General features: G+C 38.6%; 1 protein-coding gene across 3 annotated transcripts; it reads right to left on the minus strand.

Annotated features, from left to right (window-relative positions):
* RNF20 (ring finger protein 20) lies at positions 1–24,273 on the minus strand. 3 transcript variants are annotated; one of them, XM_039855544.1, is made up of 20 exons: positions 24,104–24,273; positions 22,865–23,019; positions 17,659–17,826; positions 17,394–17,541; positions 17,068–17,250; positions 14,161–14,279; positions 12,047–12,193; positions 11,792–11,869; positions 11,473–11,592; positions 10,311–10,490; positions 9,265–9,400; positions 8,816–8,937; positions 8,324–8,694; positions 6,796–6,913; positions 6,074–6,223; positions 3,388–3,600; positions 2,452–2,577; positions 2,143–2,283; positions 1,356–1,457; positions 1–1,095 (listed from the first exon to the last, which is right to left on the minus strand). In XM_039855544.1, exons 2-20 carry the CDS (start codon positions 22,991–22,993, stop codon positions 919–921), a joined length of 2,928 nt encoding a protein of 975 aa, XP_039711478.1. In that variant the 5' UTR covers positions 22,994–23,019; positions 24,104–24,273; the 3' UTR covers positions 1–918. The 3 variants fall into 3 exon arrangements, with proteins under 3 accessions (XP_039711478.1, XP_039711489.1, XP_039711499.1); XM_039855555.1 differs by having other exon boundaries at positions 24,218–24,240; XM_039855565.1 differs by lacking the exon at positions 24,104–24,273 and adding an exon at positions 18,982–19,042 and having other exon boundaries at positions 22,865–23,004.
* Positions 24,274–24,554: the final 281 nt, after the last annotated feature.

A 24,554-nucleotide genomic window follows, 5' to 3' on the forward strand; every position in this document is an offset into this window, starting at 1 on the left:
TGCAAACTGAATCCTGCTTTAATTGAAGGTAGTGGAGTATAAAGTCCTACAGAAACATTACAGAGAATCTTCTGGAAAAAGGGATCACAACAACCCCTTTGGAGAGGCTGATGAGAGTAATTCATAGCTCACCAAGGCCTTCCTGTGTCGAGTTCCCCGAGTACGCAGAAGATCTCTTTACCCTCAGTCCTGTTCCCCATCCTCTCCAATCCTGATTTCATTTTAACATAAAGGGGGCTATAGTATCTGAAATTATTCTGGCCTCAAGAAATTTAAAGACTTTAATGAGAACATTCGAAACTGAAATAACTTCAACAAGGAAGCCAGCTGACCTTAACAAATTACTTTGCTAGTGAATAAAAAAATGGATTGACTCATCCTGGACATAATTTCATTAAGGCTTCAAACCATCCAGGAAAGAATAGCACAGTTATACCATTTTATAATCCAAGTTTACAAAAAATTTACTACGAAAATCAAGAAATGTGTGTGCCCATTTCTAAAAGATCAGACCCACCCTCTCCCCTGATAGCCATGTGTCTCTTCTCTTCTTTGTTCCCTTCTCCTTGTCAAAAACACTAACTTCACTTCTTCAGGAGGAATGGATAGTGCAAGATTACACAGTGAGCCTGAAGAAGAAAATGTACAAGTCTAAAAGCAGGAAATAAACAAGGCTGGTAAGGAAGACAAAAAAGAATTATTTGTTTCTAATTCATTTTAAACTTGACTTGCATTTACCAGTCCTTTCACCTGAAGTCATCTAGCTGTTAGAGAGGAGAACCTGGATGGAAAGTCTGTGAAGGGAAGGTAGTTGACAAACTACCTGGTAGGTGACAATCAAGGAGAGACGAGGTAAAGGTCTGATGGTTAATGAATAGGCGCGTGTCTAGCCAGCCCCTCTTCTTCCCCTGGCTTGGATCAACCAATGTAGATGCGATGGAAATCATTGGCACCAAAAGCAGCATTACACTTGGGACACTTGCGCTGGCGGGTGTCATAGCGTGTCTTCACACACTCAAAGCAGAAAACATGAAAACACTTCGTAAGTACAGCATCCTTTTTACGCATGTTGCAACATGGACACGTCAGGCGTGCCTAAAAAGAAAAAGTCAGAGTCTGAGCAACAGTATAGGTTTACGATCCAAAGGGCTCTCATACATAAGCAAACGAACAAGAAAATGCACTAAGCACTAAGACAAGAGTACCATTTCTCCTCCCCAAATTAAGCCATTCTCTGGTTACCTTCCTGTAAAGAAATTCAGTATTTATTCTCCCATTCTGTTATTTGTCTTCCTTACCAGCCTTCAGGCCTTGACGAAATAACACAAAGCAAACACAGAGGCAGTTTTTCTAACCTTGTAATCCTTAATTTCCTCCATCAGAATCTCATCGCATTTGGGTACATTGTCTGGTTTCTTTGTGGTCTCCAGCTTCCTTCGAAGTCTAGAGATGTCCTCCTGCGGTAGGACAGTATACCCATTAGACACAATCCCCTAGACCTGCCATTTTTGAGAAAAATAATTGCTCCAACTTGAACATTCTGTTGCGGAAAATAGAATTTTCTATCCTTTCATGTCTAATTATCTTTTAGGAATGTAAAGAATTGCAAATGGCAAGGTATTTTCTTTTGTTTCAGAACAGGCAACCATAATCATATCAACAAACTAGAGGTGCACTGTCAATTCGGTTCTGTGAAAATATAGTCTAAGGGTTTAGAGGGACTGAATTAAAAAAAAAAAAGATAAAAAAATTGATGAACCACTTTATTTTAAAGTAATTAGTTTTAAACTGTAGATAGATTGGATTAAAGTAATTTATAAGATAAGGACAGAAAAGCACCATGAGAAACAGTTGGTATGCCAAAACCTGAAAATTGTGAAACTAAAAGTACTCTAATGTAGGTATGCTGCTATTTCTTCACTGATTTATTCATTTAATAAGTATTTATTTCATGCCCATGAGGTGGTGGGCAACACGATAGACTTTAGGGATATAGCAGTGAAGAAAATAGACTCGGCCTCTTCACTCAAGGAACTTCAGTCAAGAAGGAAATGACATACATTGGACTAATGACTCGTTCATAAGATGGGTCATTTCAGAACTCAGAAAACAAGTGAAATGTAAAGAAAAAACTGCTCTTACCTGGGCACGTTTGAAATTGAACATGTCCTTTTCTTTGGTGACACTGTTCTCCACGATCTCATCCTGAAAATCATGCAGCTTCTTTTGAGCCAACTCCAATTGTGCTTTGAGGTCATCAGCAAGCTGGGCTGCCTCCATTGCCTATGTGGGATGTATGAATAATGTCCCCTTATCACTCCTCATTTCCAGTGAGGCAAGGTGTTAACCCAAGGCCAAGGAATAAGGTGAGCCTATGATTTCATCAGTGTCACACTTATTTGTTCCTCAGAGACTAATCATCACTTCAGATGACAGAGTAATCAATCATACCTTGCGTTTATTCATCTCTAAGGCTTGGGTCCTAAGACCCAGCTCCTTCTCCCCTGTGCCAATGTTGCTCTGTAACAGATGCTCCTTCTCCTCCAGTTTCCTTACTACCTGTAACTGGGCATCAACCTTTGAAGAAGAAAATCAGATTTCAACACAAACAGGAAGGGAAAACAAACTGACTAGGCTCTGTTCATCCACAGGCCCATACAAGAGAATGTTAGAAATCTCAAACTATTACTGATTTTACCCGTGAACCCTTCAAAATACATGCAAGATTACAATAATTTAAAAAATACGGCTGACGAATCAAATAAGTCTGGGAAACCACTGAAAAGTTTCTTCTCCAAATTGCCAAGAACAGAGGAAACTACATTTACAGATATTTATCTTCTCTGGCTACACTAATCCTCAATACTTTGCAACTTATACTAGAACATGTAAACTATAGCTCAAACAAAATCTCTTTCAGAATAGCTAGATGCTCTAATGTAGTCTTTTTCTTAAAATCCATGCACAAAGTAGAATCAAACAATATTAAGGGGTAAAAAGTAAAATCACACACCCTCAAACTCATCCCAAAATCTAGAGGTAATTAGGTAACCACTCTTACAATTTCTCATGCAACCTTCGAGAAATTTTTGAAATACACAGCACATGCACACAAAGAATTTGTTTTTAACACCAAAGGGGTAATAAAACAAATCAGTTAGTGATATATTTTCGACATTTTTTCATGTCAGCAGATCCACGTTTAACAGCTACATTGTACTCTTTCGTAGGGATGTATAATTTATCAGTACTCTAATGATGTACATTTAGTTTAATTTTTTTCCTATTATAAAAGAACGCCACAATAATCATTCTTTTATGTGTATTTTTATGTAGAAAGTACCCTAGTTCAACAGAATTCTGGAAAGCTCTATTCATTCCAATTACCTGAGTCTTCAGAGTCAAAACCTGGTCAGCCAGCTCCTCCTTCTCTTCTTTAAGTAACTTATGGATCTGATTAGACTTGATACGCTCTGACATGAGCTTGAAATTTGCATCATCCTTCTCCCGCAACTGCTGCATCAAACGGATATTTTGCTCCTGCATGTCTTCAAAGGCCTGGCCCGTGACATCCATCTCAGAGAGGAGAGCTTCTTCTTCCTAAAATAAGAAAGAAGAAACTTCATTTTAACAGAATCTTCTAAGTCCAAAAAAAATGAACACAGGAAACTAAACTTTCCCACTGTTCATTCAGAAATAAATTAACTTAGTGACAAAGAGAGACTAAGTTTTAAGCTTAGTTTTATCACTAGGTTAGCCCTAGGAATACAGAAGAAGTCCTATTATCTGAAGCCACTGGCAGTGATTATTGGTCTGATGCTATTAGTTGACCTGTACTCAAAATCAGTTAAAACCGACAAAAAGTTATACATACCATAGTCTAGCACACCGATCAAGTAGTAGTTGTTTAAGAGAACTTCTAACATAAAACTCCACATTTTCTCATACTTTTCCAAAATTATAATACTGAATTTAATCTACAAACTTTCCAACAGGATTGCATAACAATCTGATAGATGAAGAAGAGTATCTAAAATAGTTTTTTTAATACATCTTTTTCATTCATTGATAAAGAAGACAAAGAATCAGTAGGCATAAAAATAATGTGAAAAATATGCTTAACACATTTGACCAAATAGACATATTAGAGTATTGCACCAATAGCTTCATGTTACACTTTACAAAGTCATGCAGAATATTTACAAAAACTGGCATTATACTGAGTTGTAAAGAAAATCTTAACAATCTTAAAAGAACTTAAATCATACAGAATATGTTCTCTAACAGTATATTTATGCTAGAAATCAATAACAAAAAGATAAAAATCTCATGTTTAGAATTTAATCAATATGCATCTAAATAACCCATAGGTCTAAGAAGACATGACGAGGAAATTAAAAGACATTTTTACCTACATAACAGAGAAAATGCTACAACTCAGTTTTAACCTACACGTGTGTTATTAGAGATGAGCATCTTTGGATATGTTTATGAGCCATTTGTACTCATTTCTGTGAACTACCTACATCTTTTCTTTTATCGGGTTGTTAGGTTTACTTCTTTATCATTTTCCAAGAGTTTTTTTACATATTAGAAAGATAAGCCCTTTTGTGATAAGAGTTAGAAATATTTTTTTCCTATTTGTCATTTATGTTTTGGCTTTGCTAACAGTGGTTTTTGCCATGTAGAAGTTTTGTGGGTTTTTACATTAAGTCTATGTTACCAATCTTTCCCTTCATGTTTTTAGACTTTTATTAATAGATAGGCATTGTCCACTCCAAACTTATAAACACATTTACCTGTTTCCTTCTAGTTTTTTATTGGGTTATATCTATAACTCATTTGGAAATCATCCTAGTATACAATGTTCAAGTATAAATCCAACTTTTTTCCAATATTATTTTATTTTTGCCCTACCACATTTAATAGTTTTCCTTTTCCCCACTGATTTAAAACTATATCTTTACCACATATTAAATACACATGTGTATTTTGGTCTATTTCTAACTTTCTGTTCAGTCCCAACCTGTTACTTCCAAGCTATTTTAGCTATTCGAACTTTACGTTCTAATATCTGATAGAGAGAGAACTGCCACCCCTCAACCTCACTGCTCTTTTTTAGTTTTCCTGGCCATTCTTGTTTGCTTTTCCATATGTACTATAAAATCAGTTTGTCTAGTATCAAAATAAACAAAAACAAAATTAGTATTTTTACTGGTATCACGTTAAGTTTATACATTAACTTAGGAAGAATTAACATTTTAAGTTAATGAGTTGTCCTGTATAAGAACACAGTGTGTCTTTCTACTTCTACTAGAAACTACAGTAGCACAATTTCCTACTTAGTAAAAAAAAAAAAAGCAAGAGAGATAAAAGTGGCATTCAACAGATTTAAGAAAAGTCAAAACCCCACTGTTTATAAAAGGAAATGTGTAAGGTTTTAATATAGTTCTTTTCAAGGTACTTAATGATCACGTCACCATTAAAACTACTTCATTTCTTTGTCGTTTTGCTATTTCTCGGAAACAGTGAAGGTGTTCCTCACGGTAAACATATACGGTTTTTCCAACCATTTTCAGTATCTTTATTATTAAATATCAATAAAATTCACTGGGACTTAAAGAAAACATGCTCATTAGGAGAAGGGGGAGAGTCTCTGTAGTTCTATGACTCACAAACCACCACAATTAACATAATGGTTATTTACTTACAACATTTAAGGTGCACGTTTTCCTTAGTTTCATATGTCTATAATCATAATGTGTATAAAATTTTATATCTTTTTTCATTTTATATTCATTATACTCCAATTCTAGATCAGCAGAGAAAGGACAGATCTCTCAATAAACAATGTCTGAACAACATGCTATCCAACTGAAAATAAATTTCCTGTTTCACAAATACATAAAACAAAATAACTAAAGGATGAAAGACTTAAGTGGAAAAACAAACATACATACATATAGGAGAAAATATATTTTAGAGGGACTGGGATGAAAGAGCAAATTTCACTGTCAATAACTTTTGTCAAGTAACATTTACTTGAAAAGCTAATTAAAAAAAGTATGCCCACCTGCTTGGCCATGGCCAGCTTCTTCTGCAGATATTCTATCTGCTCTTCTACTGCCCGGATCTTCCTCAAAGCATCTTCGTCAGCCATTTTCTTGTTCTCTTTTTTCTCTTTATCCTCTAGATCCTTGAGTCTTTGCCTTAGATCTTCCAACTATAGGAGGAAAAGAATCACATATCACACAAAAACAAAGACAAAGGTATAATAAAATTTTAAAAATCAATTAATACTATGCACAGCTGGAGGGCCCATAACATCAAAAGAACCTTTACAGAATTATGAAAGGAGATAAATGATACACTCATATACCACATCACGACATTGTTTTATCATCACTCCATTCCCATATTATATACTTCTATAAGTGACATTTTTGAGGAGTGTACATGTACCTTTCTCTAGAATAATTTTCACCCTTTTGTCCTAGGCCCCTGAATATTAATAACATTCTTCCCAAAAGTAATCAGAAAAAGAACCACTATAGCAATGATTTATATGGGGAAATGGGGGATAAAAAATTTGAAAAGACTACTACTATTTCCAGTAATTCTGATCTACCTAGTGGAGAATCTGTAACTCTCTATTTTAGATGGTCTTTGAAAGGAAAGACAATGTTGCTGAGTTTTAAAAACTAACTTTAAAGAAATTACCCTTCATAAGTGTAAAGGAAAATACCACAAATGAAGATTTTAACCCAAATGACAGGTAATGGCAGGCTAGATTACCTCTGCCTTGGACTTCTTCTCAGCTGCCATTAGCTGAACTTTGTCCCTCTGTTCCTTTGGGGCAGAGCGGTACATATCTAGCAGTAGTTTCATCTCCTTTTGGCTCTCCTGTGCCTTCCTATGACGAGGGTGGCAGAGGAAGGGGAATGACGTAATGGGAAAAGAAAGGGCGTCAGAGCAAGGGAATTTCAAATTGAGCAAAATATTTTATAACGGTTCTATTTTACATTTTATATCACACAGCTAAAAGATAAAACTTACACAGACTATCAAGAGACTTCTAGAAAGAATAAAAAAGTAAGCTGTATAAAGGAATCATTCCTCCCTTCAGATCAAGTTCTCTAACTTAAAGTTAAAAAAATAAACATGTATGGTTCTCATTAAATAGGCAAATTTCTGAGATTCAGTAGGTCTGGGATGGGGTCCAGGAATGTATTTTAAATAAGTCACCCAGATGATTCTAACACCATACTTAAAAAATATTTGCCTTACAGAGATCAAGAAAAAAGGAGAAAATTGAAAGTTACGAGTATACTGCTAAACCTAGATTTGATAAGTAATTAACCACCTACTAAAGTCTAAAATTTCATCTCTTACTAAATTATCAAACCTCTTAACTGTACTTTTATATATCAAAGAAGTCCAAACATTTTGAGCATACTGGTCCCTCAAATCCAAATGTCACTAAGGCTTAACGATGACCAATAGGGAGCAAGAAGTAACGAGTTCTAACAGAGAAGATACTGGTTTTGCAGGAAGGGGCAACGTGTGAGGTTATGACGCTGTTTCATTGACTTAAAGGTCTGTCTTAATGTTTTAATGCCTGTAGGAGTAAACCTCCTAAGATATCTCTTGAAATGATTTGATATATACACAAACTAGTTAACTGCCAGGCAAACAGACCGATATTGTTCCAATTACAGTGCTACATACTTTACCTACTATAATTTAAATGATGGAAAATGCCAGCAATCTGCCAGTAGTTAATTTCAATGATTCTCACAGTACTTCGATCACGACACTGCTTCTCTTAATTTGGATTCATGAAAAATAAGGCCATAACCACAGGATTTATTGAGACCTGACCACTGAAATGGAGTACATGACAGCCAGGCAGGCCATTTTGGCTGTACGCTCGATCAAAAATTGAGACTGCATCAACTCTGCATTTGGTTACGCTTAAAATACAACTGTCAGATAAGCCATGCCATTAATAAAACGTTTTATGCATGATGTCCTAATCTTAGCTTTTTTCTCCCCCTCTTTAATTCTCCCCCTCCCCACACACACTTCCACCCCTGATCTACAGATGTCGCTGTCTCCCCTTAAGAACTGGATCTCTGAAGGTGGGGCGTCTTCTGCCACACGCTCGTAGCCAGCAGCAGCCGGGGCCTGCTCCATGGCTCCACTGGGGTGAGAACCCAGGACCTTCTGCATGTAAAGCAGACGTGCTAACCCCTACACTATGGAGCCACCCGCTAACTTTAGCTTTTTGAGTCAGAAAATTACTCTAAAACATTGCTCTTACTTGAGTTCAATCTTCAATTGTTTGATAATTTCTGCTTCCTTTTTCCTTCCATCATCATGTTTCCCTTTCTCTTTATCCTTAGCAGAATCTCTCTCTTTTTCTGACTCTTTTAGTTTTTGCTTCTCTCGTTCTCTCTCCTTTTCCTTCTCTCGCTCTCTTTCTCGCTCCCTCTCTTTCTCCCTCCTTTCTCGTTCTCGCTCTTCCTCATCCCGTTTGGACTTCATTTCGTTGGCTTCCTCCTGAGGTGCCTTCGGTGCAGAGGACTGGGCAGGTAAGTCCTCGAGATCTTGTTTCACCTCTGCAGGCTCATCCTTAGCGTCCTCAGTGCTGGACTGAGACTGCAGGAGGGCACTGCCACTGCGCAGACGTGTCTGGGAGGACAAGGGAAGGAAAGAAGCACATCACTTAATGGCAACCACACTGCTTTCCTCACTGGAAAACAGCTTTACAAACTGAATAGCAGATACTACTTATTCTACTCCTCCTAGTTACCTTGTTCAGGTCAGACTGGGCTTCTCGTAACTTCCGCTTATACCTTAGGACCTCCCCTTTCAGCTGGTGATTGTGATTCTGGAGGCTACTGATGAGGTGGCGCATCTCCCGGTTTATGGGGCCTTAAATACAGCAACAGCAATGTTATGAAGAACTGTGATAAGGGCAAAGGCACAAGGGGAGAAAGTGCAGAACATATCAGAGACTTCTGAGAAACAGGGAGAATTACCTAAAGAAAGAGTCCTCAGAAGAGGAAAACGAAACTGGCCAATTTAAGTTAAAAAAACAAGCATTTAGGATGTGAACCAAAATGACTTACGGGATTTGACTTAAGTTTCTTCAGGACTTCTGAGCTCCATTTAGGACTAACATATCCTGATGACCACGCTGTCTTTCAAGGAAGCCATTTGTAGCAAACAAACTGCAGGGAGGAGCGAGAATAATTATACCTGCTTGTTCATTGGCGGCAAGGGTCTGTTCAAATTCTATCCTCAGCATTTCATATTCCTTGCGGACCTGGGCCAGTGTATCTTCTAGCTGGATCACTTCGGTCCTCAGCTTCTTATGAAGACTAACCTCATCTCGCTACACACAGAAAAAGGAACAAATCAAAAATTCTTATTGAAATGTCGAAATATCATCATACTCTGTTTCCTATATCTGATCTTTCAAGAATGTAAGAAGAAAAAAAGAAAATACCAAGAAAAGAAGGATTACTCCGAAAATTTCCAATTCATTAAAACTTAATGCGCACCAGACACCTACGAAACACTGATTTGAGAATGAGCAGGATACTAAAGAAATAAAAGAAATGGCTTTTAACCCTGTGAATGTTATAATTTAGTTGGAGGACTAAAAAATTTAAAAGAGCATATAAGCATATATAAAGTACGATTATTAAATTCAATTCATTTCACAGACATATAACAAAAGACCAACTACTGTAAACATTATCTTAAAAACTACAGACGATACAGACGTGAACACATGAATATAAGTTTGTCTTTAAAAAAAATTATTTACATATGCAGTAGACACTACAATTGCTTGTAAGCATGTCTTCTACCCACTATTCTGCCCCATGCAGATAAGACTCCAGCCATACTAACTTATTTTTATATCTCTTGTTCTCACTGCTGGGAATGGCCTTCTCCTATTTCTATATATCTGTAAACTTGCATTTATCATTAAGAATCATATTCCACTTTGACAAGTGGAACCAGGAAGGTTCTACAGTCAAATTAAGATGCTCTGTCTCCTTAATCACCGCATTTCTGGAACATGCCCCTACTGCACCATACTGCATTCTAATGGATCCTAAATCTCCCCACTAGCCCATTTGATCCTGGATGGCGGGATGCCCATCATCTAACAGAGTAAAGACCTACAGCCACCATATAAATGTTTGCTGAATGAACAGGAGATTCACCGAACATGAGAGAATAAAATTTAAGAGGCAGGAAAACATATACAGAAGATAAAGCTAGGCTGTTACCTCAATGAGCTCGACTTGACGCTGGTGGGTCCCCCTGGTGCCATGGAGCAGGGTCCGAGCCTCATCCAAATGTGCTTTCAACTGTAAGCTCTCATTGTACAGGACGGAGAACTGTGACTGCATGCAGCGGTATTCCGGGGTCTCCTTAACCACTTCTTCCACTGCGCTCCGCAACTCCACCTAAGGAGGGCCCAAAGAAAAGAAAAGCCAGAAGCAGACTTTAGCATCTGTGCCCTACATGTGACAGCAAATTAAATTTTAAACTCACTGATGTCTTGCACACTTGAGATAAGTTTTATGACAATTATGAAGTGGATCTACCCATTACCCTAGTTACGTAAAAATCTACTCCAAATCAAATTAGACCATCCGAGAGGTGGTGCCTGGAACCTGTATTCTTCCATCCAAGAATTGTTTTAATTGATAGGTATTTTATATGATATGTCGACCTAGATCCAAGGACACTAGAAGAGCCCTATGAAATCTGTCAGATCTAGAGACAGAGACAAGCACTATAAAATTTGTCAGGATACTTATTTTAAGAATATAGCTGAGGACCCCACTCACTATCTTGTTTTCTTTATTCATATATTTACCTAGAAATAAATCAAATTACAAAAGACAGGTGGCTATGATGGAAAGAGAGGTGGGAGACTTTCAGAATCCACTTTCTTCCCCCCAAGAACCTGAGGAGAGAAAATTCTAATGTCAGGTTTGAAAACTAACAGGATCACTGACCATGTTTCTTTCTCCATTTTGGCAGCTAGAAACTGCAGAGCCAAATTCTGTGGCCCACATTTGGCAATTACTGACAGGTAAGTAGCCTACCCTGCTACTGTGTGCACATGTTTCTTGCACGTATCTTGTGCACAAGGCCCATTTTTATAACCATTCTGGATCCTTATCCTAGTTTACCCTACACCTTATTTTTCTCAACAATTCCTAAGTTACAGCACCATGATTCAGTCTGTATATCTTGTAGGCTGCTTTAAATATTTTCAGAACAAAGCAGGGTACAAGTATATTATGAGTAAATAAATAGATATACTAACAAAACTCACATTTTTCTTTTCCCTCATAAATTATGAAGGTTCACAAGTATGTATGTGAGTTGGTCAGCAGAATGTTTCATTTTACGCTCCCTCAGAGACATGTCTCCTACCTTCAGCTTTTCATTCTGTGTAGTGACCTCGTCAAAGTCTTGCCGCAGTTTCTCCAGCTCACAGTGACGGTTCTGAGCCAACTCTTTATTCTCCTCAAGCTCTGCATTCATTTCCTCAAACTGGAGAGAAGCAGAAAATTAGCCAAATGAGAATAAAGAACAAGAAGTTTTATATCATTCCCATTCCTAAGCTTTCATCTTCACTGATCCACACCTCCACCAAAACCCCACTCTGCACCTGTGAACACAATCCTAAGTACCCAGCCCAACACCTGATACTGGATCAAAGTATGTGTCCTGAGAGAGTCACTGATTTTACCTTTCGGGCATTGATAGTGATTGTGCCGCCATAGAGACTGCTTCCCGCTCCATATACCTTATAACCTTTTGAATTCACCTACAGAGAAGACAAAGATTCTTTAATGAGAGACCTTAATTTAAGATTTCAGTATGATAACCAATGTACCTTCAAAGAAGTCCGTTTATCCCAAGTACTACTACCCAAGTCCATCTTTTCTGAGTAGATTCCTCAAAATGATTCTAGTCTCCAAGCTATGAATAAAACAGCACTTGCCCGTTCTAGAACTTCTGCTAAGTGTCGGTTGAGTCGCTGTTCCCTCTTCCGAATTTTGTCAATATCCCACTGCAAGTCATCAATCATGGACTCTAGGACAGACACTCGTGACTCAGCTGTCTCCACTTTACTCTGCAACTTGGAGAACTACATCCCAAAGATAGGCATTCAGAAAAATATAGCAAAAAAAACAGATCAAGTTAGAAAACAATTGCCTTTTATCAATACCTTCTTCTCAATACAAGAGTATAAAAATAAAATTATAGGTTCATTTAACAATTCTAAATCAGTTGCAATCATGAAAACCACAGAAGTCTATAAGAATGCTCAGGCAAGGAAAAGACCACTTAAGATTGACTAATTTATCTACCTCTGAGAGGTACCATTTTCCTAGATAGAACAAAACCCATCAGAAAATATGTATTTTTTTAAGAGACAAAAGATAACATCCTTGATTTTACCAGACAAATATCTTAGGAGACAAAAATTTAAATATATACTCAGAAAAAAAAGCCATCTTTACCCCCAACTTTCTCTTCCATTTCCACAAATAAGAATCCAAAGAGAACAAAAAGAAAACTTCCATTCTCTTTTTTAAACTGACCCCAGGACAATCTAAAATCAGATACTACAAAGATAAAAACAAAAACAAAAAAAAAACCTTTGTTGTTCTGTTTATTTTGGAGGTATGCACTAGCTAATGCTATTTAATACTTTAGTCACAAAGTTGTTAATGTTCACATTAATCTGTAGGTGGGATCACTGTCCCCTCTTCTTGAATCCTGGTCAACTTTAGCGATTCAGTGGAAAAGATGCTACATAACGTTGAGGCTATGTCTGAAATCAGGCCACGAAGGCTCTGCCTGATGCTCTCAGGACACTCAATCTCTGAAAGAAGGCAGCTGCCATGTAAGAAGCCTCACTACCCCAAAACTGCTGTTTTGGAGAAGCAACATGTAGGTGTTCCAGTGAATAGCTAAGGTGAGCTCCAGCTGACAGGCAGCATCAACAGCCAGCCACAAGTGCCATCTTGGATGCCAGGTCAGCTGAGCAAAACAATGTATCTCTCCAGGTTAGTAATGCTAAGTGAGATTTGAGAAAGGCCTGGAAGATGAAAATTTTTCTCATGTGGTAGCATCTAGTTTATGTCTTAAAACATAAGTTATTCAATTTTTTTACTACACTCCAATTTATTTACAAGCACTGCTATACTCTAACTCCTTTGAAGCTTGATGAGAATCCACATGTATTAATAAACTTCCGAGATGATTTTCATGCAACCAGCCCAGCATGGACTTTGGCCCTGGAGTTTAGGAAACAAAGGCATAACAAGAAACACAGGCTTTGAAGTTAAACAGACCTACATCAAAATCACAGTTTAATCACTTTCTGGCTCGGTGTCCTCAGACCAGTCACCAACCTCTTTGAGTTTGTTTCCTTACCAATAAGATGGGAGTCATTTGACCATTAGAGACAATATTCGTAAAATGTCTAAGTGCTAGGCACTAAGTAAACGGTAACTATCACCTTACTGAAAGCCTAAGAGGTGGGTGGCCACACTTAAAGAGGTCAAATTTCAGCAGAATATACTTTGAACTAAACCAAAATGATAAGAGTGTCAGAAGAGTCTTGTAAGGCCTATCATCACTTTTTCTCAATCATTTTATATAAACAAACAAACAAACAAATCCCCAAATCTTGACATGGTTTGGTCATGGCATTATTTGTGTCCAAGTTTGGACTGAAAGCCCACATTCCTCAAGTTCCTACGCCATCATCAAAGCAGTAGTTCCTACTGTCCTGTTCTCAGATGAATTCTACCAACCATTCCTCAGTTACATTGCACATGGTCTTTTACACCGGGGGTAATTGATGATTTAGGGGTTTGGTGCATTTTTTTTGCAAAACCCCGTATGACGAGATTTCTTCCTAAAGACTAAGATACTAAAATGTCTGTTTAAACAGAGGCATAGTCAAGGAGAAACATCCAATGATATTCTTTCTTTAACCATTCCTAGATTTTCATTTCTCAGAGCTGGATGCTTTCGCCTGTCCTGTATGCTCTTCAATATAAAAAATAAGTTTTCCAGAGTAAGGTCTTTCTGGTCAAGTACCTCCTGAGACATGGTGTGATGCTTCTCCTGAAGGAGGTCTGTCAGTTCCTGTAGCCTCATATTCTCTTGTGCAAGGAAGGAATTCAGCTCCTGCACTGCTTCTTCCACTATCAGATTGTCTGAGGGAGAAGAACTATACTTTAGTTTAGCAATGACTGTGTCAAACTTTAAAACTGTCTATCCCACCAAAGCATTAACATGCTATCTCACTTTATTTTTCTGTAAATAACAAGAATTAGGCTGCTTTTTTTATTATCTTCACATGGCAGATTAATTACCAAGAGGTTAGATGACTTGCTTAAGGAAATGATCCAACCTTGTGCTCTGCAGGGGTAGACACAAAGCCAAAATCATCTAACTCCCATCCCTTTCTATGAAGTCAAAATGCCTTGAAAAATGAAATGGGAGGTTCTGTAACTTTATTCTGGTAAGACAAATCACCCCAAAAACTGCATTTTAGAATTATAGACAAGACAGAGGTAACTCTAATCTATCACACTTAACAGCAATAAAATAGATTTTATAAGGCTATTACAAATTCCTACTATCTACTAATACCAACATGAAGCATCTGTCTAGAGAGAGAGAGAAAGGGGGCAGGGAGCAGAAATTTCCTTGTTCAAATGAGCACCTATAAAATCATAAAAAATCAAGATAAGAGATCAGAGTTACTTATGATATTCTGGAATACTATGCTAGGGGTGCTCCTGAAGCTCAAAAACCAAAATGTACAGTACTATTTACAAATAAAGCAGGTAAATCTATATAACTAATTGCACCAAGTTAATATGTTTAAAATTAAAAGTTACAAATACCATAGCTCAAACCTTAATGTCAGTAAATGAAACCAGACACTCTCAGGATATAAACAGCCCTTTAGAGGCAGAGAATCAGGAAGGAAAACTGTGCCCTCTCATACCAGCCCTCGGCAGCACCCTTAGAAACGCAATACAGAAGAGCTTGGTCATGTGGTGATTTTCGTGGTTTTCTACCAGGAGTGCCCATCGGAATCACTTGTGGAACTTTTAAAATTAGACAGTTCCCTAGAACCCATCCTATACCTGCTAAATAAGAATCTCCATAGGCAGGGCCAAAAAAGAGTATGCTCAAAAAACTCTCAAAGTGATTCATAGCCCAAGAACTAGGGACTGAATTTTAGTCCTCTTAATAAACTAAAATATCGAGACAACAGAATACAATAAGAGCTCGATCAACATTTAGTGAATTAATAAACAAGCCGATAAATGCAATTCTTTTGAATCAAGGACCAAATAAACAAGGGGAAAAAATAAACTGCCAAAAAGTTATAGTTGATGCTACAATTCATACTTTATATATCTTTATCTCTTAGAAAGTTGAGCTTATCAGTGGCAATTGCCTTTTATGTTATGATAGTTTCGCAATTAGTAATTCACGTTTTTATAACTTAAACCCTACCTTAAATGCATGCCATCAAAAGAATAATTTTAAAGTACTGTTTAATATATAACTCATTTTAGTTCCTTTTTAAATATAGCAATCATATTACTTGATGTTCATTTATAAAATCAAGTTTAACATTTACATAGCCTCTGTAAATGGCATATTATCTGGGTATAATATGCACATGGTATATCTCAAATGCATATGGTATGTCCATGTGGCGTATTAGTAGGATTTAACAATACCATCTAAGTGTTTAAGTACAGCCAAGGGACAAAGAAATAACACACAGCTCTGTTAACATTAGGTCAGGGAGGATTTGTAGCCATTTGTTCGCCATTCACTAAGCACCCACTAAATACCAGATACAGAGCTAGACACTGAGGAAACAAAGAAGAGTGAGCCAAGGCACTGCACCAAGAGACAACGAGTTCAGCTAGGAATACATAAGTAGATGCAATACGTGAATATACAAGTCTGGGAGAACACGAACCACATTATTTATAATGGTTATCTTTGGAACTGAGATGAGAGGACTTTTAGAGTCCACTTTTATGTATTTCCGATTTGTATATTTTAAAACAACTATCTTTTATCCAAGTCTTTCAAACACCTCGTCTTTTAATTTTGTCAATAATTTAGCCTCGGTTATCTTCAAAAATGAAATTACAGAGTAATAAAATTCATTTTGCACACCCAATGATTTGAACTCCATTATATTCAACATATTTCTTTCAAAAATAAAAGATTAAACATATTGATGATAATCTGAGAAATTAAGGTATTACTACTGAACCATAATTATTATTGAAAACGTGAAATCATGGCATTTAATAAGAAGATGCAACCTAGCTACACTAATACTTTACAATACTATACAAACTTCTGCATTAACACTGAATAGTGACATATTTCAAATAATACTTTTATTTCAAATAGACACTTTTTCAACCTTATAGTTTATCTTTTTAAACACAAAGATCATCTAACTCTAAAATCTGAGCCAATTCTTTTTGAAAATATTAGAGATAACAAAAGCAAAAAACCAAAAATATATCAAAACTGACTCTTTGAAGTAAAAAATCAGTATCTAATAAACAAAAAAAAAAACTTTTTAATATAATTACCAATATTTGAAATACTTATTATCACTTATAAATCAATGGCCAATACCACACAAGAATCCAGAAGCAGAGCTATCTCTTAAATAATAAATTAATTCTGCTACTTATAAAAGTGTCTAATTGAGTATCAGAATAGGGCTGATAAAATCTTTCCTCAGCTTCTTATGGGACTATCATATGGCTCAAAATATGAAGCACTCATAATATGCCATAGTAATGACATTACTGGTAATGTTGGAGGTTAGGATTCCAAGAAATTTTATTAAAAATAAATTCAGAAGCTTGCAAAGTACCAAGCAGCATGCACAGGTGAGTTCTTATTCCTCCCCCTTTGCTCCCCATCTCCTGGTTCTTGCCTCACCTCCACTGTTTAGCTTCCGGGATAAGAGTTCCACTTTTTCTTGCAATTTATCATAGACAGTCACAATCTGGGACACAGCTCGGCGGGAAGACTCCACACGCTCCTGCAGCTGAGATTCTATCTCTTCACTGGTACTGCTGGCCAAAGTAGCAAGGAAAGAGAAAGCTGCCTCTTGACCTTCCCCTGAGGACACAGGGGGAAAAGAGAAGCCCTCCAAATTATTCAACTGGAAATATCAAAGCCATTTTCCCCCTCAAATGGAAAACTTCAAAGCAAGGCTCTTCAAAAAAAAAAAAAGCATGCAGTGGTAAATTCACCACAGTCACCTCTCTCTCGGTCATCTTTCCGTTCCTGATTGCTATCAGAGTCTGGCTCTGGTTCGGGCACGACAAGGGCTTTTCTTTCCGTGAGGAGGTCTCCCAAACCCTGCTCCAGATCGTAACGTTTAAGGATGATACGGATGTTTTCATCGAACTAGAGAAAATCAGGCACAGTTATGGAAAAAAAAAAAACCACGACTTTGGAAATGAAGAGAGTGCTAAGGGGAACTACAATGCTCAAATAAAAATAAGCAAAGAAACAGTTAGCTACCTGACTCCAGTACCGGTTGACAATCAATAATGAGGCATCATCGGTGGCCTGTCTTCGTTCCAGTTTTTCGATGTGCTCACGGAGTTCATCCTCAATGGCCTGCCGCTGATCCACCATTTCTGCCAGCTTGCGGTTTTTGGTTTGCAGTGTTCTAATGTCCAACTCCTCCTGCCCCAGAAAACCAATCTTATTAGTTTCCACAACAAAATTAGACAAAGCAACTATTAAACTCAACAAAGCATTATTGCTGAGTTATTTCCTATGAATAAAGCTACTTATTTTTTAAAAAATTACAATAATTAAATAAGAAGTAGAAACAGAAGAAATAAAGGAAAGGGTCTGTGATGATGGGAGGAAAGAATGACACACAAATATACCAGAACCTTGACCTCACTCATCTCACTGTTCTATTCACATGTACGCACACAAAGTTCTGCTACTGTGAGGCTTCCCTGCCCAGCTAGATCACCCTCTACCCCAACCAATGCTGTCATCTACTTCCTAAGTACTGCCCTTCGTTCCTTCATGACTGTGGTACCTGGGTCCTCCTCTACCCCAGTTCCTGCCAATAAAACCAGTAACCTCAATATACACGCGGACATGTACACATGTGGACAAACCACATCCTCCAGCATCTAGGCTATATTTTGAACTCCTTAACTCCAGTGATGATCTCCACTGTGCTTCAGCCACACATTTCAAAAGCCACATCTTGGACTTTGAGCCACATCTTAAATCTTAAAATTCCAACCGCCCATTCCCTGAATAAAACCATATCTTTCCAGGTATCTCATCCCCTTATCCCAATACGCAGCCCTTATCTAGATCTCCAAAATTCTGAATTCTCTCTTTTCTCTCTGGCAGCCCCCTTCTGTCTCCACTATCTTCCATACTTTGACTATACCCTATGGTATATTCCTTCAAATTCCTGCCTATCAGGCTCCTCATTCTCTGCCCTTAAACATTTTATTCCACCTCTGCAAACAAACCCCAATCTGAATTAATCCACATATCTGACTATTCAATTCTTATACCTAGTATGATGAGACTTCTAGATAGGGTAATTAAAGCAGGGAGGCTGCTGTCTTTACAAAATAAATTCCTAACCTGAATAGGTCTTAGGATTTGTCAGGAAATGTCTCTTTTTTTAACAAGTGAGTTATCTCCTATTTTTCATCAAAACAATATCCAACTACCAAGCTCTGCCTCCTCTCACATCACACTAAACAGATGACTATGCTTCCCATTTTAAAGAGAAAATAGAAGGCATCAGATGGAAAACTCCTCAATTTCCCATCTCCTTGACCCCTTCACACTACTTACCAACCTATGCACACATTCTTAAAACCTCAACTTGTGCTCAGAATTCTGTTCTCTTCTGTTTCTGCAAAAAATAATTCCATCAGTAATTCCGCATCCTTCTCATTATCTTTAACTTCTCTAGGACCAGTGGGGGGAAGAGGGGCAGTATCCCAGACAAAGAAACAAGATTGGAAAGGATTACATTTTGACTTAACCTGGGAATTAACGAACATTTTAAAGGAAGAACTATTTATTAGACCAATTCCTTGTTTGACCTTTCAGTCTGGTTAAACCATTCTTGATATACCCAAAGAGTCAATAGTTTCCCAATGTACCAGTTTATTGCTACTATTAATAAACTATATCCTCAACCTCTTCTCTGAGCACTGCCTTCCCCTTCTTGATTTAATTGAAAACTAGATGAGAATATCATTTCCCTGCAGGCTTCTCCAGTAGTGGTTGCTTCTCTCCCACAACCCTTGAAATCCTAGGAGGTCTGGAGACAGGTAGGCGTCCTCCTTGATCTCCACTGCCGCTTCCAGGCTATTAACCCACTTTCATCCCTAAAACCTCCTAGCATTGCAGCTCATGTCATTGGTCTGTACCGCCTGTCACCCTGCCTTGCTGCACTCATCTCTAAAGGCCCAGGTCCCTTGCTCACATTTCCTGAAGATTCAGCTCCTAAATTATGAATACTCTCTGCAACACTACTCCCATCAAAGATATCGATTTCCACACAGATGACCTTTCCTATATATCAGATCAAGTCATTGACGTTCCCTCCTCCAATGATCTTGTATTTTACTTCCCTCAGTCACCAAACTCCCAGTTATTCTCAGTCTTAGCTATATCTGCATGTTCTCTATAAGCTCATTTTCAAACACCCGATTCTCTATTTTTCCAGCTCACTCTCTAGTTTCCTGGCTCCAACAATTCTTCTACTTCTCCATGATCTACAATCTATTAGTCGTATACCTTTCCCTGTCCTTCGCTCACTTCCTTCTTTATCGAACTTAAATTCTGTAATCAGTCATTATAATCATGCCCTTTAACAACCCTCTCCTTCCTTGCTCCTTTATCATACTTGTCTAGTAAAAACTCCAATCCTGGTAACATCCAACTCTCCACCTACTCCAGGCCTATATCCACGCAGGTGAATGTGACCAGAAAAAATAAAGCGTCATGCTGATTGGTCTCACTTTAAACTCATGATCACAAATTCAAGTAGGTCCTCAGTGCTGTCCAGCAATCCTACTCCATCTGCGCAGTCCTTTAAGACAACTACTTCATACCTTCTCCTGTCTCTTCAAACCTCCAAAACTGCCTCCCCCATCCTCACTCTCAGATGAGTCTTGCTTCTGATTTCACTGCAAAAAAAATATGAAGCCATCAGAAGATCACCTATCACCCATGACCATAACTACTGACCTGTCTACATCTGAACCCATATCCCCTGCCGCCTCCTTTTTGCTATGGATAAACTGTCCCTGCTCTAAATAAGGCCAATTCCCCAACCTGTGCATTGTATTATATTTTCTCTCACCTACTCACGGATATCACACCAGTAACTGTCTCCTCTTTCTACATCATCAATGTTACCCTCTCTACCAAATCATTTCGATCAACAAATAAACATGCTGTAATATCTCCTACTTAAAAAAAAAAAAAAAAAAGACCTTTCATCAATCCCACATTTCCCTCTGACTACTGCCTCACTTTGTTTTACTTTACATCAATACTCCTCCAAAGCATTGTCTCTATCCACTTTTCCCTAATTCCTCTCCTCTCATATTCTCTTAAGCTCACTGCAATCAGGCTTCTATCATCACCACTCCATGGACATAGTTCTGGTCAAATCTCCAGTGAACTTACTCAACCCATCAGCAGCATTCCGTCTCGAAACACTTTCTTCATTTGGCTTCTGGGACCCCACTCTCTCTTGTTCTCCTCCTACCTCACTGGCCCCTTTTTTTCTGTCTCTTTGGTTAGTCTCCCCTCATCTTCTTGGTATCAAAATGTTGCAGTGTTCCAGGGCTCTGTCCCCAGACTTCTTCTTTATCTATGCTCATTTCTTGGAGGAGAGCCTCTAGTCTCATGGATTTAAATAGCATCTACAACATGATGATTTCCAAGTGTACAGCATTAGCCCAGACCTCTCCCCAGACTGCAGATTATTATATCCACTACCTATCTGCTCAGGGGTCTAATAAACATCTCAAACTTACATGTCCAAAATCAAACTCATGATTCAGCCTCCACAGCTCCCAAAATCCTGCTCCTCTCATACTCTTCCCTAGCTCAATAAGTGGAAAGACCATACTTCCAAAATCCTGGGGTCATCTTGCCTCCCCTCTCTAATATACTTCATCCAACAAATCAGCAAATTTTGTCAACACTACCTCCACAGTGATTCAAGCCACCATGATCACCATGATCCCTCATCAAGATTACTGCAATGGCCTCCTATAGCAGACACTTCTGTGCCCCATGCCATGTCAGCTTGCCAGATTTCAGCACAGCTATGATGGATAGCTCAAGTCACACTGTCAGTGCTCCCACTTCAAGCACACTTTGAAGTCTTAGTTTTTTGTTCCCCAATCTCAGCTGGCTCACTATAGCAAACTTAAATAGGAGAAGATATTGCCTTCAAGGGCAACCTTCAACCAAGTGAGCTGCCCATCCTTAGAGAGGTGGAGTGGGGTGGGGAGAAAGAAGGAATGAGGAAACAATTTTGCTAACTGAACTCTTGCTTATAACCCTGGCTCCTCTACAGTGTGTTCTCCAAACAAGTTAAAGCATGTGACTCTTCTGCTTAAAACCTTCCAATGGCTCCTCACTTCTGAATAAAGTCCAAACTGGGATGTGTACATCTCACTGTATCCTAACAATCTGTTCCCTTGTCAGTGCCACCCTAAAACCTGTAGTTTAGGGGGTGTCCCCAGTGTAAAGCACAGTGTCTAGTAAATAACAAATGCTCAACAAATATTTATATTTATTGAATAAATAAATGTCCTTGGGATGCCAGATGTGACATAGCACTAAAACAAAATCACCTTCTGGCAGTAAAATAAAGTAGCTGAACCCCAGACAGACTCAGAAATGACACTTCATCAACAATTTACTCTGAATATTCCTATTATTCTCTCTGATCCTCAACCTTAATTCAAATAAGTAACAGATGTGGTTTTATAAGTTATACATATGTAATGTAAGCATTTTAACACCCTATCTCCATGGCTGAGTTCTAAAACATAGACTCCTGATCTAGATCAAAATCTGTTACATTGAACTTCTGATGTCTAATGGACAAATAACATTACTATAAGCTTTTGGTGTATTATAGTCTAATGAAACTGTCAACTCCATAAGAGCAAGGACAGTATCTATTTTATTCACCATTATAATCAAAATATTTAGCCCAATGATAACTATTAATAGCTCGAATATGTTGAGTACGTACCATGTTAAAGGTAATGTTGTAACCTTTAACAGTGACTCTTTCATTTACCCTTTCAACAACCCAATGATGTAGTTACTATAATTACAATTTACAGAGCAAGAAATGAGAGGCACAGGGAGGATAATGAGGAAGTGGTGGAGTTGACAGTCAACTCCAGGCAGTCTGCCCTCAGACTCTCTTCACCACTCCCTCCATGGTCTTGCTACATTACCTCTTTTAGTAGCTGGCACCTAATTTTTCAGTGAATGAAAAATGAATGTAGTTCAAATGTCAATATATTTCTTCTTCAGAAGTGACCACTACATCACTTTACCTACTTTGGGCTGTTTTATCACTCTCTTTTCAAACCAACTCCCCTTACTCCAGAAGGCTTCCATAAATTCTTACTTTCAGGTTGCAACTGACAGAAGAAAAGCACACTCTCATAGCACTGTTTCCACATACCGTTGAAGAGACACCCCCCAGCTTAATTGTCTCCACTGTGGTCCCTGAATCCTCAACAGCTGTCTTCTTCTCTGGAGGCACAGATGTGCCAGGATCTCCAGCTGCTCTTTTATTTCCAATTCCTGACATCTTGGCACAAGAAGATAGCCCTTTTCCTGCAGGGAAAAAAAGACAAGAGACTTAGGCAAGATATGCAAGGAGAACAACAATAAAGAAGGACCACCTGTAATGTAAAAATTAGCAATTCTTCTGGCTAGCTTTTTAACCTGGATCCATTAATTCCACACCAAGCAACCCGATCCCCAAATTCCTCTTTGAAAGAAAGAAGTAAGTTGTGGAGTAATAGTCAGGGCTGAATTTACATGATTACAAATTTCTAAATAGGATGCTGATAAGAAATAAGAAAACGGGCAAAGGATGAAGAGACCAAGACAATTTCACAAATCTCCCTTTCTTAAGTGCTAAAATCAGAAAAAATGCAGTTTAATCATAAGTAAATTCTACTGTGTTGGAAGAATCACAGAGCTGAAAAGACATCTGGGAGATGTCTGCTAAGTCATAAATATTGGACAAGTCATTTGTTATCTCCGAGTATTTCCTAAACTAGAAAGAACAATAATATACGCTTCCTATGCTCCTTATAAGTAATCAATAAGTATGGAAAGAACTTAGGTTTATGCCTGACATGAAGTACGCACTCAGAAATGCCAGCTCTCCTTTATAGATTTGCAGTTCCTTCCCTATTTCCAAACGCTCTCCCCATGATTTTCTGCAACTCTAGTGAAGCTAGACCTGGGTGCGAATTCCAGTTCTACCTTGTAGGGAGCCACGCCGCCTTGAAAGAGTGAGTTCTCAAAGAACTTCTGTTTCCTCATATGTACAGTGGGGGTGAACAATTATTTTGTCTGCCCCACCGGTCCCCCAGGGTTTTGGAGCTCCAAGGAGGCGGGAAGGATGCTAAAGCACTTTACTACTTTCGGAAGCAGCCCTGCGATCACCGAGACTATACGCTACTCTGCTTCCGATTAAAGCTCCAGGAGGAGGGGTATCGGTGGCAGCAACCTGAGTCGGCCCTCGCCTAGAGAATGGAGACAGAAGAAGTCACAAGAGCCTCCAAAGGACTCGCAAGAGGACAAGGACCCCCAGCCCCCGCACAGTCAACTGGAAGAATGAGGCCCCGGAGTCGGAGAGGGTGGTGATTTCCGCACGATACCATCGCTCCCTTGGCCGAAATCTAACCTGGCTTCTTCACACTCAAGCCGCCAAAGAGCAGAACTCCGGGCAGTTATTCACCAAGGTCCGCACAGTCTTCCCACCTCTCACCCCTGACCCGTAAACCAAGAGCCATCGAACCTTCCGGGAGACCCGGCCAGGAAGAAGAAATGGGAAAGAAAAGAGGAAGCAGCTTCACCCAGCCGGGCGGAAGTTACGCAACGCGAGGGCGCCGAGCGCCCGGAAGTAACGTCGTCTCTCCTGCAACGCTTTGGGGTAGGGGGAGTGGCTGAGACCTTAAGACGTACCCCGGGCTGGCTGACCCTAGAGAGAACGCTCAAGACTTTTTCGGCTTATTGGCATTTTACTGTGACCTAGTTTCTACTAAGATGAAGTGTCATATTCTATTGCCTGTTATTGGTTCTACCGAGAATCATTCAAACTGCCGATTGGCTGATGTTCCAGTCAATCTCCAAGC

The sequence above is a fragment of the Pteropus medius genome, unplaced genomic scaffold (assembly GCF_902729225.1).
Source record: "Pteropus medius unplaced genomic scaffold, Ma_sr-lr_union100, whole genome shotgun sequence".
NCBI classification, from domain to species: domain Eukaryota; kingdom Metazoa; phylum Chordata; class Mammalia; order Chiroptera; family Pteropodidae; genus Pteropus; species Pteropus medius.

Bases quoted from the DNA above. Each gene is read 5' to 3' on its own strand.
- RNF20 (XM_039855544.1), bottom strand. From the start codon at position 22,993: ATGTCAGGAATTGGAAATAAAAGAGCAGCTGGAGATCCTGGCACATCT. The intron at 3,601-6,073 runs GTGGGCATACTT...TTCTTATTTTAG, and splicing joins AGCTGGCCATGGCCAAGCAG to GAAGAAGAAGCTCTCCTCTC. The intron at 1,458-2,142 runs GTAAGAGCAGTT...GTCCTACCGCAG, and splicing joins TCAATTTCAAACGTGCCCAG to GAGGACATCTCTAGACTTCG.